The sequence below is a fragment of the Lepus europaeus genome, chromosome 17, assembly GCF_033115175.1.
Source record: "Lepus europaeus isolate LE1 chromosome 17, mLepTim1.pri, whole genome shotgun sequence".
Classification (NCBI taxonomy): domain Eukaryota; kingdom Metazoa; phylum Chordata; class Mammalia; order Lagomorpha; family Leporidae; genus Lepus; species Lepus europaeus.
This window is the reverse complement of record NC_084843.1, coordinates 35,102,430-35,121,677: the sequence shown is the minus strand read 5'-3', so window position 1 is coordinate 35,121,677 and position 19,248 is coordinate 35,102,430. Positions and strand designations below refer to the sequence as shown.

The window sequence follows — 19,248 nt, the reverse complement described above, 5'->3', positions numbered from 1 at the left end:
CCTTTGCTCCTCATTCTCATCAGCCGTGGCACAGGCAGTCGTTTTAACTTTAGGCATTCTAGTGGGTGTGAAGTGCTAAGTATGTCAGTGCAATTTTAATCGATACTTCCCTGATGACTAACGGTGTGCAACATCTTTTCATGTGCTTCTAGGCCATTTGTATTTCTTCTTTTGTAAAGTGCTTATACAAACATTTGCCCATTTAAAAAAAAAAAGATTTTATTCTTATTGAGTTGTAGGAGTTCTTTATATACTTTGGATGCAAATCCCTTGTCAGATATTTGTGTTATAAATTCTCATATTTTCTACCATTCTGTGGCTTGCCTGTTGAAGGACAGATGTTTCTAATTTTGATGGAGTTCAGTTTTCCAATTGTTTTTCTTCTGTGGTTTGTGCCTTTGTGTTCATTCAGTGTAAGAAATTTCAGTTTATTCTAACACTGTGAAGATTTTCTATGTTTTCTTTTAGAAGTTCTATAATTCTAGTTTTTATGTATGTGACTGTAAACCATTTTGAGTTAACTTTTGTGTAAGTATGAGGTAGGGATTGAGGTTCTTTTTTTTATATAAAAAATTTTTCCATCACACTTTGCTTGAAGGCCATTCACATTTTATGTGAACTGTTCAAGTCTTTTGCCCATCTTTGGAAAACTTGGGTTGTCTGTTTATTATTGAGTTGATATGTATGCGTATTTGCTCCTCATTCTCATCAACCTGGATGTGGGAAGTCATCTTGAGGCATTCTAGTGAGTCTGAAATGCTGTGTCATTGTGATTTTGGTACTTCCCTGATGACTAATGAAATTAAACATCTTCTCATGTGCTTCTAGGCCATTAGTATTTCTTATTTTGTAAAGTGCTTATTTAAACCTTTATATATGTACATCTTGTAATAATACAAGACCCTTTGCAGGTATGTAAGTGTCTTGTGAATATTTTCTTACTTTTTTTTTTTTTATAATTCAGCCTAATTTTTTTTTTAGATTGTATTTATTTGAGAGGCAGAGCTATAGAGAGAGAGGGAGAGTCAGAGAGGAAGGTCTTCCATCTGCCGGTTCACTCCCCAGTTGGCCATAATGGCTGGAGCTGGGCTGATCTGAAGCCAAGAGCCAGGAGCTTCTTCCAGATCGCACACACAGACAGGGGCCCAAGCACTTGGGCCATCTTCTACTCCTTTCCCAGGTCATAGCAGAGAGTGCCACAAGCAGAGGATTAACCTACTGCGCCACAGAGCTGGTCCCCAGAAAATATTCTTAAGACACAAAAGTACTATTCATATTTTAAAAAAGACAAAATGGGCTTAATAAAAATATTAAACTTCTGCTCTCCAAAAAAATGCCACTCAGGAAAAAAAAAAGTTGGGGTGGGCACTGTGGCGTAGTGGGCTATGCCTCTGCCTCTGCCTGTGGTGCCAGCGTCCCATGTGGGTGCCGGTTCATGTCCTGGCAGCTCTTCTTTAGATCCAGCTCTGTGCTACGGCCCGGGAAAGCAGTAGAAGATGGCCCAAATCCTTGGGCTCCTGCACCTGCATGGGAGATCTGGAAAAAGCACCTGGCTCCTGCCTTTGGATTGGCCCAGCTATGGCTGCTGCGGCCACCTGGGGAGTGAACCAGCGGATGGAAGACCTTTCTTTCTGTCTCTCCCTCTCACTGTCTGTAACTCTACCTCTCCAACAAATAAAATCTTTACCAAAAAAAAAAAAAAAGTATTTTCTGTATCCCAGGGTCATAAAGATTTTTCCTGTTTTTTTTTTTCCCTAGAAGTTTTGTGGTTTTAGATTTTATGTTTAGATATATAATCCATTGTGAATTAATTTTGTAAAAAAATTTGTTTTAAAAGTTTTTATTTTATTGACTTGAAATAAAGAGGTAGAGAGACAGAGAGACCAAGATCTCTCACCCACTCTTTTACTTCTTAAATGACTGCAACAGTCTGGGTTGGTCTGGACTGAAGCCAGGAGCCAGGAACTGAGCCCAGGTCTCCTATGTGGATAGCAGGGTCCAGTGTACTTGAGTCATGATCACCTGCTTCTTCCTAGTGTGCGCACTGGCAGAAAGGGATACTTGGGAGCAGAACCAGGATTCTAATTTGTTCTACTCTAAGACTAGGTCCTACTTTAGGTCCCTTATATTTTCCATGAATTTTCAAGATTTCAATTCTTACAACCTATTAAAGGAAGAAAATAATATAATCATCCCAATAGATGCAGAGAAAACATTAGACAGTATTCTTTATGAAAATTTTCTTGGTTTAAAAAAGGACATTTGAAAGAAACTTATAGCTAACACATTAATGCTTTTAGCATACAGCATCATAATTTGAGATCCTAGTCACTGCAGCAGGGCAAGTAGAAGAAATGAAAGGTGTATATGTGGGGAGAAAGAAGTGAAACTATCTGAAGAGCACATGGTTGCCTGTGTAGAAAATTTAAGTCACTTAAAAAAATCTTCTAGAAATAATAATTCAGTTTAACAAGAGTAAAAGTTATAATGTCTGTACATAATCAATTATGCTTCTACTTACCAGTAGCTAACAGGTGGAAAATGAAATTTAAAATAATTCCACTGGCAATATCATTACTAACATAAAATACCTAAGGACAAATTTAACAAAAGATGTGTAAGACCACTATATACATAAATACAAAAAGCATTACTTAGATAAATTAAAGGTATATGTACATATTTCTATATCTGTATACCTACATATATATATGCATACATATTTTCTCTAATGTATATGTGTGTGTATATATTTATTTATTTCTAAATCTATGTGGAAAGAGAAGGAAAGAGAGAGACAATGTAGAGAGTGCCCAGCACTTGCTAGCTGTATCATGTTTGTGGATTAGAAACCTAGATGTTATTAAAATGTTAATTCTTCCCAAATGATGTGTTGACTAAAGCCAATCCTATCAGAGTTCCCACAGAAATATTAATGTTTTTAAAAGACCTTCTATCTATCTTTGTACTCTTACACAAGTCATTTAAACACTATGAGACCCATTCATAAAGTAGGAGTGATCATAATATACACTTTCACTAGTTAGGAAAAGTGGCAACTCAAACAATAGATAGAATTTTATTTTTCTCTCTCCAAAATACAGGGAACTGGCACATAAACACCGATCTTGTTTCTTTGGTATGCCAAACATCTGTTCTCATGATTACCTCAGAGTCTGATGGGGCTTCTCCACCTCCTGCCATCATGCCTTTCTTCCAACCAGCAACCAGTGGGAAGGAGAAAGAGCAGAAGTGCATATCTGTCCCTTCAAGGACATTCCCCGGAGGCTGCAAATGCCTTTTGCTTGCATCTCATTAGCTGTCACTTGACCACATGGTCCTATCTGTTTACACTGAAGCTGATTAAAGGATAACCATTGAATTGGCTAAAATTCAGAGGTTCTGTTACAGAGGAGAGTTTGGAGGACGATTAGGGATCTCTGCCTCCCTACCACACTGATGCTGTAAAAATCAAATGAAATAATGTGTACACTGTGCCTAGGACATACTTGACCCTAGGATGGATGTTTAGCCTAGCAGTTAAAACATAGCTAAGACACCTGCATTCCACTTCAGAGGACTGGGTTAGTTCAGTACCTGGTTCCAGTTCCTGCTAACGCAGACCCAGTGAGGTGGCAGTGAAGGCTCAAGTAATTGGGTTTCTGCCACCCACTCGGGGACCTGAATTGGGCCCATCTCAGCACTGAGGAGTTATCTGAAGAATAAACTAACAGATGCAGGAGATTCATTCATTCATTCTCTCTCTGTCTCTCTCTGTCTCTGTCTCTCTCTCTCTCAAATAAGACTTGGAGGGAGGGAGGATGGATGGATACCATGCCCAACACTAATTCATGCCAAATATTAGCCATTATGTTTATAATTAACTTGATAGACGGTTATCCATTCTTTCTATTTGTTCAATATATATTGAATACCCTGATGCTGAATAAATTGCCTCTGTTTAAATCTATCAATAACCAAAAGATCATCATCGCAGATAGTAAATGCTTTGTTGAATAGCTCTAAAAGTTAACGTTAAGGATTTTTTTTTTTTTTTTTTTTTTTTAGATAAAACCATTTTATTTGAGAGGCAGAGAGGCAGAGCATGTGTGTGAGCGAGCATGGTCTCATCTACTGGTTCACTCCCCAGATTCTGTCAGTGACTGGGGGACTGAAGCTGTGAGTTGGGAACTCAATGCAGGTATCCTGCTATGTAATAGGAACCCGGCCACTCAAACTACTGCAGCTGCCTCACAGGATCTGCACTAGCAGGAAGCTGGAGTCTGGAGGTGGAGCTGGCCATGAAACCTGGGCATTTGATGAGGGGCATGGGCATCCTAACTGATGTCTTAACCACTGGGCCAAGCTCACCCTGTTCATTCTTTATCAGACAGAGCCGAAGCTTATCATGCCAGTGATTCATGCATCTTGGCCTGGATCCTACCTTTTGAAACAAGATGAAATAATCCCTATTCCATATCTCAATTCTGCAAATAGATGAAAATGGCCACCAAACTTCCCATTTAGTTTTCTTGTTTTATGTAAGCTTTTGTTAATGCGTTATTTATCTAGCACAAGGATTGACAAAAGGGCCAGATGGCATTTTTGGCTTTGTGGACCGCATGATCTCTGTCGCAGCTTCTCAACTCTTATTATTTTTAAAATTTTATTTAAGTTATACTAGTTCCAGTATTTCATATATACAGATTTAGGAACATAGTGATACTTCCACCCTGTCCTACTCTCCCTCCTACCCATGCTCCAACCTTTCTTCCTCTTCGCTTTCCCATTTCCACTCTGAATTTTTACAAAGGTCGACTTTCAGTTTACTTAATGATCGTATAGTTTACCCTGCACTAAGTAAGAGTTCAACAGATAGTTGAGTCTTATTACTTTGGCTAGCATTTTCAGCATTTCTTACATCTCCATACCTCAGCTTCCTGGTCAGTATTTCTCAAGTAATATTGTCTATCTCAGTGTCTCTCTAGTGTGGCCATGCTACCTTGGCAAGTCATCTGTTCTGCCGCATGCGTAGTCCACACATCCGTTGACCTCTCCCAGTCTTGCCCTGATCCAGTCTCCTCCTCAAACCTGTGTACACTAGGAAAAGAAGAATCCCTTTGCCCCCCTTTTATTCTTCACACCGGATGCAGTGTGATCTTAATGCAGGTTTTCTTTAGCTGACCATCTAATGCGTAATGTATGTCCAACCCTAACCTAAGCCCACAGCTTCCCTTAAAGACAACCCAGGGCTACCCAAGAAGGAATAGAGAGGAAATTAACCTTTATTAATGGCTCAGCCACTGCTATCATATAAAATCTGCATGCTTCATCTCAATGTGAGAGCTGTAGGGAGTAGGATTCAAGGTGGATAATGTAACCAAGTTGTGGTCCTGCAATTCTAGGACTGAGTGGGCCTGGCGAGGCAAGTGTGCATCTGGCAAAAGTAGATTCAACACAGCATCTCCTGTACAGTGGAGCTGCTGGCCTGTGGTCATCCTCTTGCATCAAGACATGTGAAGAGCATAGAGTCACAGACATGGGCCTTGGATTTTTAATTTTGGAAGCATTTCCTTCACAAGATTATGGAGTAGGTTATTTTATTTCTATTTTACAATAGAGGAAATCAAACCCCAAGGTTATTGAAATAATTGCCTAAGGTGCCAGACCCCAGTGTCTGGCTGTCTTTTTATCATATTTTCTCTCCCCTAAGAAGTCCAACCCAACTCTTTATCTAGCTAACTCCTCCTTGTCTTTTAAAACTCAGCTCAATCATCATCCTCTCCAGGAGGTGCTCCCTGGATATCAACCCCAGCTCATCCCCATCATCTGATTTAGATGCTTTTCCTCTGTGTGAACTTAGATTATAACCCTGTTTGCACTGTGCCTTGACTGGTCTTAGCTCGTAAGGAAATCAAGATCAAGATTTCTGCCTCACTGAGTTTTGTACTCAATGAATATTACTAAAGAAATCGCCCAGATGGAACTAAGTCTGGTGCAGTAGGGACTTAGCTCCCTGTGGCGTTGCTCATCTCTGTTACAGCTAGGGGAAAAACAGAGACCACTTCTTTAGTAGTTAGCACTGAATAGGCTCCTTCCAGAGGCAAATTCCAAGAAAACGTAGGCTCCTCCTAGCAGCCGTGGGTCTTTGCAGCCAAGGCAACTTAGAACCCCAAACCCATGAGGTTTCAGACTAGGTAGAAGAGAAACCTGCATCTTCTGTGATTGAGAGAAGAGATCTGGAGTCAGGGTTCTTCCTGTCTCCATCATCTTCCAGCAAAGTGCTCTTCAACAGTTGACTTAGCTTTTCTGTGCATTGGCTTCTAATCTTTCAAATGTGAATAACGAACTTGCCTGTGTTAGTTACCTGTTGCTGTATAACAAATAACCCAAAACTTAGTGGCTCAAGGCAACACATGTTTGTTAGCTCACAGTTGTCTTAGCCATGTGGGAGAGGGTTTATCTGGCTTCCAGTCTTTCATGAGACTGCAGTCATCTGAAGCAGTGGCTGAGCCTGGAGGTTTCACTTCCAAGATGGCTCACGAATGTGGCTGTTGGCAAACGTCCTCGGTACCTGCAACAGGGACCTCTTTGTCCAGTACCGGAGCTGATTGCTCTTGGAGCATGCGTGAGAGGAGCATGGAGGAAGCCCTAACTCCCTTTAGGATCAGATCTGTTATCAAGTTGTGCCTTATTATTTCCATCACATTCTGCACATTGGAAGGAAGTTAGTCGGTGAGGCCCACAATCAAGAAGAGAGAAATTAAGCTGCACCTTTTGAAGGAAGGCATTTCAAAAAGAAATTATAGACATTTTGAAACCTTCACAGTGTCTTACAGGGTTGAGTGAGAATTACATGATATTAATCATTGCAGAGTAGTTAGAACTGGACTTAAGCATCACCAAAAAGGGTTTCTTTCTCTTCCACCTTGAATGCTTGCTTCGTGATAGAGAAAGATTAGCTGTCAACGTTAAGGCTTTAGCCTGAAAACTCTTCGACTGAAAATAGGGCAAAGACATTCGATCTAAGTTAGTAGTGTAATTCATTGAAGTTATCTGTATAGTCATTGATGTGAAAAGTTGCTCATGGCATACTTTGAATTTTAAAAAGCAGATGCAGAACAGTGTGTACAATGATCTGGTGTTTGTGTGGTTACGTATGTATGTCCCTATGCCTATTTATGCATAGAAAGTGTTCTGGAAGGAGGTTCCTTGAAATATTAATACTTATCTCTGGGTAGTGGGAATTATGTTAAGCTTAAGAAATTTTCCCCCTTTATTGTTTTCTGTATTGTTTGAGTTTCTTTATACTGATTCTATATCTTTGAAAATAATAAGGGAATTTTCCAAAGAGAAGGAAAAAAAACAAGTTGGCAGGAGGATGTGTGTGGAAGATAGAAAGGGTTGGGATGTTGATTGAGGACACTGCTGCTCTGTGTGGCTGGGTTATCCCTGTGAAGAGTCTGACTGCTGGGGTGTCTTCTGATCTTTCAGGGTAGCTGTGAAGACCTGTATGGGCAAGGAGTAGGTGAGAGCCTATGTTTGTGCTTAGGGGACATAATTGTGAGGTTAAGGAAGACTTTTTGGGAAACAGGGGAAGCGAGAGAAAGAAGGACATCTATGTGGAAAAGGCAAGACAAAGGTGGTGTTGACAGCAAGGTGTGACTGCTGATCATTTGCCTTGGGAGGAGCAGTTTTGTCTCCAAGGAATGCTGTGCTCACAATGGACACCCTGTGGTCCCAGGCTGCCTCTGTGTCCTTTATGATTACACTTCCTGAGTTGGTTGACGTTTGTGTGATTCTTCCTCTGTTAGCAGAGTTACAAGCAGTACTGGCTGTCTAGCCCATGACACCAGCACTCAACACAGAGCGAGTGTTCAAGAATTTGTTTGGAGAATACAGACAGGCTAAACTATTATAAAAATTAATGCCTTTTGTAAACCAAAAAAACTTTTAGGTCTGTTGGTAACCAATTGAATAATTTTTTATTCAGATGAAACAGAGAAGTTGAAAATTTGTATTCTGTAGAGAAAAGTTAGCCTGATGATGCTTTTTGAAATATTTAAGTCTACCATTAGTTTCCTATTTATCTTGTCTGTTCTTTGTTCATGTTTTCTTCTTTCTTGGACTTTTTAAATTAATTGAATTTTTGAATGTTTTTAAAAATTTATTCCCTATGTCCTGTCTTTTCTTTTTCTTTCTTTCTTTCTTTTTTTTTTTTTTTTTTGAGAGGCAGAGTAGATAGTGAGAGAGAGACAGAGAGAAAGGAGAGAAAGGTCTTTCTTTTTGCCATTGGTTCACCCTCCAATGGCCGCTGCAGCCGGCACATCTCGCTGATCCGAAGCCAGGAGCCAGGTGCTTATCCTGGTCTCCCATGTGGGTGCAGGGCCCAAGCACTTGGGCCATCCTCCACTGCTTTCCCGGGCCATAGCAGAGAGCTGGCCTGGAAGAGGGGCAACTGGGATAGAATCCGGCGCCCCAACTGGGACTAGAACCTGGTGTGCCGGCGCCGCAAGGCGGAGGATTAGCCTGTTAAGCCGCGGCGCCGGCCCCCTATGTCTTTTCTTGAAAGTGATTACCTTTGTGCTTATTCACAAATCTTTAGCTTATCTTGGTCTACATAGAGTAATATTGTAATGGCTCATGTAGAAAATAACCTTAGGATAATATAACCATTTCCCCTATCTTGATCTTGGTGTTGTTTGTTCATACATTTTACTTCCACATTTTTTTAAAAAAGATTTATTTATTTACTTGAAAGAGTTACACAGAAAGAAGAGAGGCAGAGAGAGAGAGAGAGAGAAAGAAAGAGAGGTCTTCCATCTGATGGTTCACTACCAGATGGCCACAACGGTCGGAGCTGTGCCAATCTGGAGCCAGGAGCTTCTTCCCAGTCTCCCATGTGGGTGCAGGGGCCCAAGGATTTGGGCCATCTTCTACTGCTTTCCCAGGCCATAGCAGAGAGCTGGATCAGAAGTGGAGCAGCTGGGTCTTGAACCGGCATCCACATGGGATTGCTGGCACTTCAGGCCAGAGCGTTAGCCAACTGCGCCACAGCACCAGCCCCTTATTTCCACATTTTTTAGAAGCCCCACAATATAGTCAACTATTTTTGCATTAATCTCTCAATTATTTTGAGAGATTTAAACAGTAAGAATAATTGTATCTACCCACATGTTTAACATCTCAGGCTCTTTATTTCTTTCCTCAGATGCAAATTTCCATCTGATAGGAGTGTATTCCTCTTGTCTAAAGGAATTCCTTTTTTATTCTTGAAGTTCAGCTCTGCTGGTGATGAATTCTTTAATTTTTAGATGTCTGAAAAAATTTATGCTTCATTTTTACTTGCAGCTGATACTTTTGCTGGGTATAGAATTCTAAATACTTTTTGCTGGGTATATAATTTTAAGTTAACAGTGCCTTTTTCTTTCTGTTCTTTAAAGAATTGCTGCACCATCTTCTGGCCTACATTGTTTCTGATGAGAAGACTACTGTCCTTATTATGTTTGCTCCTTTTTACCTAAGGTGCCTTATTTCTCTGTCTTCCTTAACCTCTCTAGAGTCTCAATTTTTTCTCCTTTATTCACATACATGGTCGGGTTCTGAGTTCCCATTCCCTGCCTAGACCTGGAAACTCCCTCAGTAGTAGGCTATGACATTTGTAGGGCTCAGCTCATTTTCATTTTTTTCTTTCAGAGATCACTGTTGTGTCTTGTGAATTGTTCAATGTCTGAAAATCATTTTTCCTGATTTTCTGCAGTTACCTAAGCCAGTATAATATTGATTCATATCTACTCCATTTTGGAAAGAAGCAGAAGTTTTGAAATGTCGAATCAGAAAAATAAAGGCTTAAAACATTAAAACTAACGTTTGATTGCAAAACTTCTTCCTGAAAACTGGATTGTATTTTGTATTAACTTAGAATTATGAGCTCATTTAAAACAGTTCATTTAGTGCCATATATTTGACATTATCCTTTTTCTTACAGGAAATAGGAAACATCCAAACTGGATTTCTAAGTCACTCCAAGGCAGTGATGGATCAGAAGTCGCAGAATGCAATCCATGATAAAAGTCATCAAAAAATTGGGTTCAAATAGAGGAAAGAAAATTGGTCTACCATCTTACAACTCTGCTTTAGAAAAAATATTTATGATAGGAGGTTACAGTTGGGAAAATTATTTGACTCTTAGTGCACCTGAATGAAAGACATTGTCATTTTGCTTCTCAGAAAGACTTGTATGTCTGTAATTACTTTAATACTCAGTGATGTTTTACAAAATCTTGACATGATTGGCTGGGAGGAGGGACAGAGCAATCACTAAAACCTGAGTTGGTCAAGATGACTTCTGAAGAAATGGCAGCTTCTGTTACTCCTGCGACTCAGAGAAAAGTAGTATCTGCTCTGTCAACAGCAGAGGAAAATAAGGAAAAGGCCTCCGGCATTGGCGTTCCAAAGGTGCGTACCATGAGGCAGAGCAGGCAGTTGCCTCATTCCATCTCACAACTGAACACATTTAAAGAAGACTGCTCTGGGAGCCACTTGCCCAAGGTTATCTCAGTAGCAAGGGAGAAAATAGTGAGCGATGAGAACAGTAATGAAAAGTGCTGGGAGCAGAGCGTGCCGGAGTCAGTGAACAACCTTAACATTAGCTGCAGCAGCTTGCTGAGAAACCATCAGCATGGCCTGCCCATGAGCCAGTTTTATGAAACGTGTGACTCTGTCACTGAGCAAGACTTGTGTTTGGAAACTGGAATTCCTTCTCCACTGGAAAGAAAGGTGTTTCCTGGAATTCAACTGGAAATAGCTGGACCTCCCATGGACATTAGTCCTTTAGGAAATCATCCAGCAGTTATGGAGACTGATGGATCACACCCTGGCAGCAACGTGGCGCTGTTGCATTTTCATTATGAGGTTGACAGAAGAACATCAGACACTTTCTGTACCATGGTAGAAAACTTAACCTTGGATGATTGTGGAAACTGTGTACCACGGCCTCCTGTTGAGGGGGAGCAGAAGAAAAATTACATGGCATATGCTTCTCAACTGGCGGACTTGGCCCAAAGCTGTGATAATCAGAATGGGCAGCTGCCATGTGGTCATTGTGACTCCTTGAATGATAAATACTTGTGCTTTGAAGGCACTTGCCAGAAGGTTGATGGGGTATGTTCAAGTGATAGCTTTGGCAAGGAGGATTTTACTGCCAGTCCGCCTGCCAAGACCTTTTTGAGCCAATTTGAGCACTTCCCTGATAATTGTGAAGAGGTAGAAGATTTTTTTAAAAGCAAAAAGGAACGTTCCACTTTGTTGGTCAGGAGATTTTGTAAAAATGACAGGGAAGTTAAGAAATCTGTATATACTGGGACAAGAGCAATTGTGAGAACTCTGCCTTCTGGCCACATTGGGAGAGTCGCTTGGAGTTATGTTGATCAGAAAAGAAATGGTCTCTTAGTTCCTCGTGGGAGAGTGACAGAACCTCTTTCTTCGGAGATGAGGCAAGGTGGGAGCCACCGTTTGTCAGAAGCCCCATGGTATCTGGTAAGAGTTCAAGTTTCTTTTCATCATTTCTTTATATTTCTAGGATTTAAATTTCCATTATCTTAATTCATGGAAAATGTTAAGATCTGCCAAGTTGTAGTTCTTAGGGGAAGCATTTGCAGTTATTGGAAGATAGATATTCCAGTCGATAGCTATCCAGATTGAGTAAACCCTGTAACTATGTAAATGAGTAAATATCAACACCCACACTTATGTTATTGAGAGTAGGGGCATTAAGGAGATTGCCTAGTGTGGAAAAATGTCTATTGATTGCTTATCTGTTGTATACTTTGAGATAAACACCAGGGTCTTCTGTTGTGTCATTTCTTGGTTTTTAGTTTCTCAGACCTAAAGGAATTTAAATCTGATTTTCTACATTTTCCAACCAATTGTCCATTTTCTTTCCTCATAAACTTTTTTTGTGTCATGGACCCTTTGGAAAATTAATGAAGCTAAAGGATTCAGAATAATGTTTTTAAATGCATCAGCTGAAGTATTAAGCATTACAAGGCAAATTATTTTAATAAATGTTTTCAAGATATGTTTTGGAACCGTGGTATGACAGTTTAGTGCTTCCTCAATAACAGACTAAGTAATGGTATTGGTGAAAACAACCATCCTTTCAAAGTAATAATGAGAATGTCGGGAATGGTTTGCTTGGGACCTTGTCAGTTTTAGCACTTTCCTGGGAAAGCCTTCAGTCCTGCACAAACTACGGCAATGGTGACCCTAAATTTCAATTAATTACCTGCTGCAATTGTAATATGACTTGTAAATTGCTAATTTCTGTTGATGACAAATTACTGCAACTACTGAGATTTGTTGCCTATATTCATAGTTGAAGGAAATGCTAAACGTCTGAGATTAATAAAAATAAAGCTTCATTTTTTTCTTATCTGAATTTTCAGGTCCTGTGAATTCTAGCCAATCTGCCCTCTTTAAGATCAGAATCCCACTCTAGAAATACACATGATCAAACCACCTGCCTTGGACTTGGTCTTTACATCTGAAAACAGTACCCATGTACCGTCTCCTATTTTTCTTATCTCAGTTAAACACTCCTGTTTCTTTCAACTTCTCTCCATGTGAAACTGTTCTAAAACTCTCCCACATTTCAGTTCTTCATAGTTCCTCTAAAGCCTGTCCCTAGAAATACTAGAATAGAAAAACATGAAATTTATTGAAATGCAACTGGTGTATTTTTATTGTCATCATCATTGTCCTCATTATCAAACTAATAGCTAACATTTACTGAACACTGAGCATGTGCCAGACTCTGGGCTAAATAATTTCTGTGTTCAATGTTATGGCATCATATTAACTACCGAATGTTGTTGGTGTGATTATTAACCCTATTGTATTGCTAGGAAAACCGAGTCTCTGGTAAGTCTTATGTCTGCTCCAAGGTCATTTAGCTAGTAAGCGGAGTAAGTAGGGTTGTAATCCAGTCAGCTGGCACTCTTGGGTAGTTGCTGCTCAAGACCAGAAGGCAACAGAATTTAGAGAAAGCTTTTATAGGAATGCAGTTCATTTCAGCAGCCATGGATTCTGCCTATGGTAGGTCAGAATCGGCTGTGTTCCATCTGGTGATTATCACCGTGGTTCCATGTCACAGTTTGTCCGTTGGTTCCACCAGATCCTTGAGTCAGGATCACAGAGGCAGGGCACCCTATGCATCTGTCGTCAGAGTTCCCCTAGTGATTCCAGGGAGTTGATAACCATTGGCTAGGAGCTTATGCTGGACTCTTGGTGGGTTTTTGTTTGTGTGCTTAAATTTTTTTTTTTTTTTGGCGGGGGGAGATAAAGAGAAAGAAGCCCTTCCATCCACTAATTCACTCCCCAAATGCCCAGCACTGGGCCAGCCTGGAGCCAGGACCTCAGCCTGGGTCTCCCATTTGGGTTTTAGGGACCCAATCACTTGAGCCATTGCCTGCTACCTCCAGGGGTCTGCATTGGCAGGAAGCTGGAATTGAAGCAGAGCTATGACTCAAACCCAGACACTCTGATATGGGATGAAGCATCTCCCCTGCATCTTCACCTGCCCTAGCTCTTTTTATTTATTTATTTATTTTAAATCAGGGCAGTTTGGGGAACATTTACCCTGCCCAAAAGTCTTTGACACTGCTCGGGCTCTCAGGAGCATCAGGGCTGACCTGGGAGCCTGCCTGCAGGCCCTTCTCCGGACAGTTAGCCACTTGCCCCAGCCAATGTCTGTGGGTTTGTTTCTGCATCTGTTCATCTGAGCCCACATGAAACCTGAGTCGCAGGCCAGGTGCTGGTCACGGGCTTGCCTCCCCTGCTCCGTTCTCCCCACCACGACACTGCTGCTGCAGAGTAGCGAGCCAGCCTGCTGAAAAATGCAGGGGGGTGGTTTGCAGTCACATACACTTGAGCATTTAGAGCGCAGCAGGAATTTCAGTGGAACGAGGGCGCTTCAGAACCCTCCCTGTAGCTTTCCACTGAGGGTTGTGACTCTGGCCTAAGTTTCAGGATCATTGTTGGCATGCTCATATCTTGCCCCAGTTCCTCCATCTGCAGCCGTGCTGCTTCTGAGTGTGTTCGCCACCTCCTGGCTCAGCCCTGCTCTTTCCCACAAGTCAGAGGCCCTGGGATGGTTGATTTCTAGTGAAAAGAACTGAGAGAGAGAATGCCAGTGGTCTCTTCCTTGGCGCCGAGTCTCTGGAGGCTGGGAGAGGTTGCCAGAGTTCTCTCTGGTCCTTCTCTCTCTTCCTGTCTGACCGGCTTGAAGGAAGCTCTTGGTGTCTTTAATGAACCCTGGAGATGGAGCTGGGGGATGAGCTAGCCGCTCTGCCCTTTCTTAAGGGAGCTTCTGTAAGATAGAGCACTTCCTGAACACCACACCTTGCCATAGCAGGAATTAAGTCGTGTTTTCTAACCTAGGGCGTTCTCGCCATCTTTTGAAGTTTAGAACCTGGTGGAAATCCTTCTGAAAAGTTGCACAGGTGAATGATAACTGGCCCCGCCCCCGGCCCCTAGCCCCTGCCTATTGCTGTGAGTGGCTTCCCTCTCCTGAACGCTGCAGATCGGATGGCTTGCTGCTCTTCCTGTTTTTTTTTTTTTTAATTTTTTAAAAAAGACTTATTTATTTTTTACTTGAGAGTCAGAGTTACACAGAGAGAGGAGAGGCAGAGAGAGAGAGAGATTCTTCCATCCATTGGTTCACTCCTCAATTGGCTGCAATGGCCAGAGCTGTACCTATCCGAAGCCAGGAGCCAGGAGCTTCTTCCGGGTCTCCCACACAGGTGCAGGGGCCCGAGGACTTGGGCTATCTTCTACTGCTTTCCCAGGCCATAGCAGAGAGCTGGATTGGAAGAGGAGCAGTGAGGGCTAGAATCGGCGCCCATAAGGGATGCAGGCACTTCAGGCCAGGGCGTTAACCCGCTGCGCCACAGAGCGCTGGCCCCTGGGTGTTTTTTTTTGTTTTTAAAGATTTATTGCTTGTCCTGTTTTCTGATTATTTCATGCATCTCCATCCTGGTCTTCTGATCAGATTATGAATTTCTAAAGGGCACGAAATGGGCCCAAGGTGTTCTGTTAGTCTCGACAATACAGGCGTAGTGTGTCAAGTTCAGTGTCATGGCGAGAAGCATGGTCTCTGGAATCAGTGGACCCGAGTTTACGTTGGCATCCGACTCCACAGCTGACTGGCGTGTGAACTCTGGCAGGCTGCTGAAGCTCATCGTTCCCGATTCGCTTATACGTGGATGAGGAATGACTGTTAGTACGGGCACTAAAGGAAGTGCGGGAGAGGTGCCAGCGAGGAGAGTGTGACTGCCCTCACTCTGGCCCTTCATGACCTGCTGTGTCGGGAGCCTGTTCCCCTTGCATTCTGCTCCTGGGCAGGCTACTCCCTAAGGAGGTCTGCAGAGGTATGGATTTGAGTGTACAGTTGACCTTCCATTTCTGCAGGCTCCACATCCACGGACTCAACCAACTGCAGATCAGAAAGATTTGCAAAAATATTACATCTGTATTGAACACATATAGACCTTTTTTGGTCATTATTCCCTAGACAGTACAGCACCACAACTATTTACACAGCACTTATGGAATATTGGATATTATAAGTAACGTAGAGATGGTTTACTTCTCTAATTGATTTGAAATAGAGTCGAGATCTCCCATCTGCCGGTTCACTCCCCAGATGTCCACCACAACCAGGGCTGACCCAGGCCATAGCCAGGAGCTGAGAATTCAATCTGGATCACCCACAGGTGTGGCAGAAACCCAACTACTTGAGCCATCCCCTGCTGCCTCCTGGGGTGTGTATTTGTAGCATGCTGGAACTGGGAGCAGAGCTAGGATTGGAAGCCAGGCACTGTGATAGGGAACGCAGGAATCCCAAGTGATGACTTAAGCACTGTGCCAGATGCTGGCCCCAGTGAGAGATGACTTAAGTGTGTGGGAGGATGTGGGTGGGTTCTGTATAAGTACTGGGTCTTGAGCACAAGAAGATTTGGTATTTGAGGGGTCCTGGAACCAACCCCCAGCAGATACTACGGAACGACTGTGTGTCTCTCCATCTGTGATCTGGCTGCTTGCATAATCCTTCTCACACATTTGAAGAATGTGATATTTGTCCAATTAATTCCTTTGGCCCCACATTTTTAATTTTTTTTGTTTTATTTTTGGATGCCTTAGTCAAAATGGCCCAATTAACTTATATTTGCACAGCTGTGTAGCGAAGAATGGATCTGTACAGAGGACATTAATGAGGATTAATGCTTGCTGACTGGTGAACTGTATTGAGGTCCTCCTCCTGCTTGTAAAAAATTAAAACCCTGCCCTCATCCAGTTCCAGCCGTACCCCCTCCATACTCCCTTCTTCCACACTCGATGTATTTGCTCAACAAAATGGGGCATTCTGGCAAATGCCTAAAGTCTCCAGGTTAAAGGTTGGGTGAGGGTGTTTTTCCTTTAAGAACATTCTTTCCCGGCCTGAGTTCTGGGGGGAGTGTCGATACTTAGAGTTACCATGAGTGTGAAATACAAGAAGTTCCTGCTTCTGCCCTGCTGGAATCGCTCATGTAACCAGAGTTCCATGTAACAGAGAAGGTAGGGGTGGCGAGGGCAGAACTTCCACCAGCTCCTGAGTGCGGTCACTTCCTTTACTTTCCTTCCTTGACCCCCAGGAGGATTTACTGTGCAAGAGGATGAGGTTGCTTCGGAACATTATGGGAAAATGGAATTAAAAGATAAGTTTGGGTGCAAAAAATTTTGAAATCCATACACAATTTTCTCATAATATGCCTTTTCCATAAATGTTTTGAAGACCCTGAATATGCATAGATTTCAGAATTTTTGTACCAAAATAAACATTCAAATCTTTTTTTCCACGTACATTTTGAAGTACCCTTGTATAGACTGCAAAATAGAAAACAAAATTTTGTCTGATAGAAAAAGAACAAAAATGAAAAGAATAAATTAAAAATAAAATTTATTTTGAAAAATCAGACTAGAAACACTGTAAATTGAAAAGGAAGGTCCAAGCTGGCTTTTATATTGCTGCTTCCTGTTCAGCTTTCTTCCCTTTTAAAAATGTTTTTTCACCTCCTCCTTTACTCTGAAGCTTGGAAAATTAAAGAGCCAATGATACGTGTTTATCAAAAGCACCTCTGTTGACACCTATGGCCATCATTCTATATTTTATGTCTCTTTCTCATTGAACTCAACGGAAGCTCAAGAGAAAAACAATGTCCCTGTAATGTATGAAGGGACCAACCAATACAAATTCATCTTCTAAGTTCGTACTTTTGTGAATGAGCTCTGCTGTACAGGGTGTAAGAGATGGCAGTTGAAATGGAGGCATAGCTTGTCCTCTAGTCTGGAAATTTGGTCGTTGTGAAGCTTAGATGCAATAGGTGCTTAGATGAAGCTCAGATGTTATGAAGCTTTAGATGGTGCAATAATTCAAGTTTTGTGGGGTACTTAGGCTAAACCGGAAGCCTGTGCTTGGTGACCTGCCAGGCTGCTGCTTCCGTTCCTAAGGGCTATGTCGGGTCCACGACATGCCAGAGGATGATGCTGGCCCTTTCCTGCTGAGCGCGGTGAAAGAGAACCCAGCCTCTGCTCAGCCCCTGTGAGGTTTGGTCACGTCTGGTGCATCAGTGGAAAATGTGACGGGCTGTCAGAAGCCAGCTCTGCAATGGCTGCGCTGCTTTCCCTTGTTAGCTACCTTGGGGCAGTGTAGGCTGAATCTTCTTGTACATCTCTCTAGTTGCACTACCTCTTTGGCTAGGACTTGGTAAGAGGCAGGAGGGAAACCCGTGCCCCTGACTCTGGTTTGAGGTGAATGCTCCTGCCTTTGCTGTTCTCCTCATGGACTCTTTGGGGCAGTGTCGGTGTTGGGATTCTTTCCCCTTTCCTTCTCCATCTTCTGAATAATATGAATGTGCAGCTGGAGCGGACCCACCCTTTGGAATTGGCCAAGGCTGGGGTGGGCATTTGGGATGCAGCAGTTAAGCTGAGCTCAGGATGTCCCTGTGCCGGATCAGCATGCCTGGGGGTTTGAGTCCAAGCTCTCCTTGTGGTTCCAGCCTCCTACTGAGGCACACCATGGGAGGCAGAGTCCCTGCTACCCACTTGGAAGTCCTGGATGGAGTCCTTGGCTCCCATCTTCAGACTGGCCCAGCCTCAGCATTGGTGGGCACTGGGGAAGTGAACCACTGGAGGAGTTGCTCCCTCACCCTTTCCCTCTCCTTCTTTCCCTCTCCCTCTCAAACAAAACAAGCCCATGGTTAGCATGGGGCTGGAAAGAATCAGAGCTAGTAGGCAAGGGTAAGACCATCAGGTGGAGCCCTGATCTCACCCACACCCTGCCAACCCTCAGAGAGCTCAGCGGTAAACTTTGTCCGCCCGCAGCAACACAAATCCGGGGGCTTGGGCCACAGAGTAGAGTGCACATCCTCCTCTGAAGCACAATAGCAAATCTTGCAGGGCAGGAGAAATGCTCTGATTGTTTTCCTGTTTTGTTTTTTAAATTTAGTTTAATTTTTTTAGTTGATTTTTTAATTTTTATTTATTTTTTATTTTTGACAGGCAGAGTGGACAGTGAGAGAGAGACAGAGAGAAAGGTCTTCCTTTTGCCGTTGGTTCACCCTCCAATGGCCGCCGCGGTAGGTGCGATGTGGCCTGCGCACCGCGCTGATCCGATGGCAGGAGCCAGGTGCTTCTCCTGGTCTCCCATGGGGTGCAGGACCCAAGCACTTGGGCCATCCTCCACTGCACTCCCTGGCCACAGCAGAGAGCTGGCCTGGAAGAGGGGCAACCGGGACAGGATCGGTGCCCCGACCGGGACTAGAACCCGGTGTGCCGGCGCCGCAGGTGGAGGATTAGCCTAGTGAGCCACGGCGCTGACCTTAAATTTTTTAGTTGATGTAATTTATGGAATACAGTGTGCTATTTCAATGCATGTGTACAATGTGTAGTAGTTAGCATTTCTATCACCTCAAGCGTTTATCTTTTTTTTGTGTTTGGGAACATTCAAAATTTTTTCTTCTACTTTGAAATATGTAATAAATTGTATCTTTTTTGAACAGTTTTATTGAGATATGATTACACAGTATATATCTTACCCATTTAAAGTGTACAGTTCAATGGTTTTGATATAATCACAGATATGTGCACAACCGCTATAGTTACACTGTAGGACATTTCTCATCTCTCTAAGAAGCAGCTCTGTTCTCACTG

General features: G+C 42.6%; 1 protein-coding gene across 4 annotated transcripts in view; it reads left to right on the top strand.

The window, feature by feature from the left end:
• PLCE1 (phospholipase C epsilon 1) overlaps positions 1 to 19,248 on the top strand; it is a 331,237-nt gene that overhangs the window by 26,822 nt on the left and 285,167 nt on the right. For all 4 annotated transcript variants that reach the window (XM_062214098.1, XM_062214096.1, XM_062214097.1 and 1 more), the window contains exon 2: positions 9,989 to 11,538. In XM_062214098.1, coding sequence (XP_062070082.1) covers positions 10,342 to 11,538 — 1,197 coding nt within the window. In that variant the 5' untranslated portion in view covers positions 9,989 to 10,341. The remainder of the gene's footprint in view (positions 1 to 9,988; positions 11,539 to 19,248) is intronic.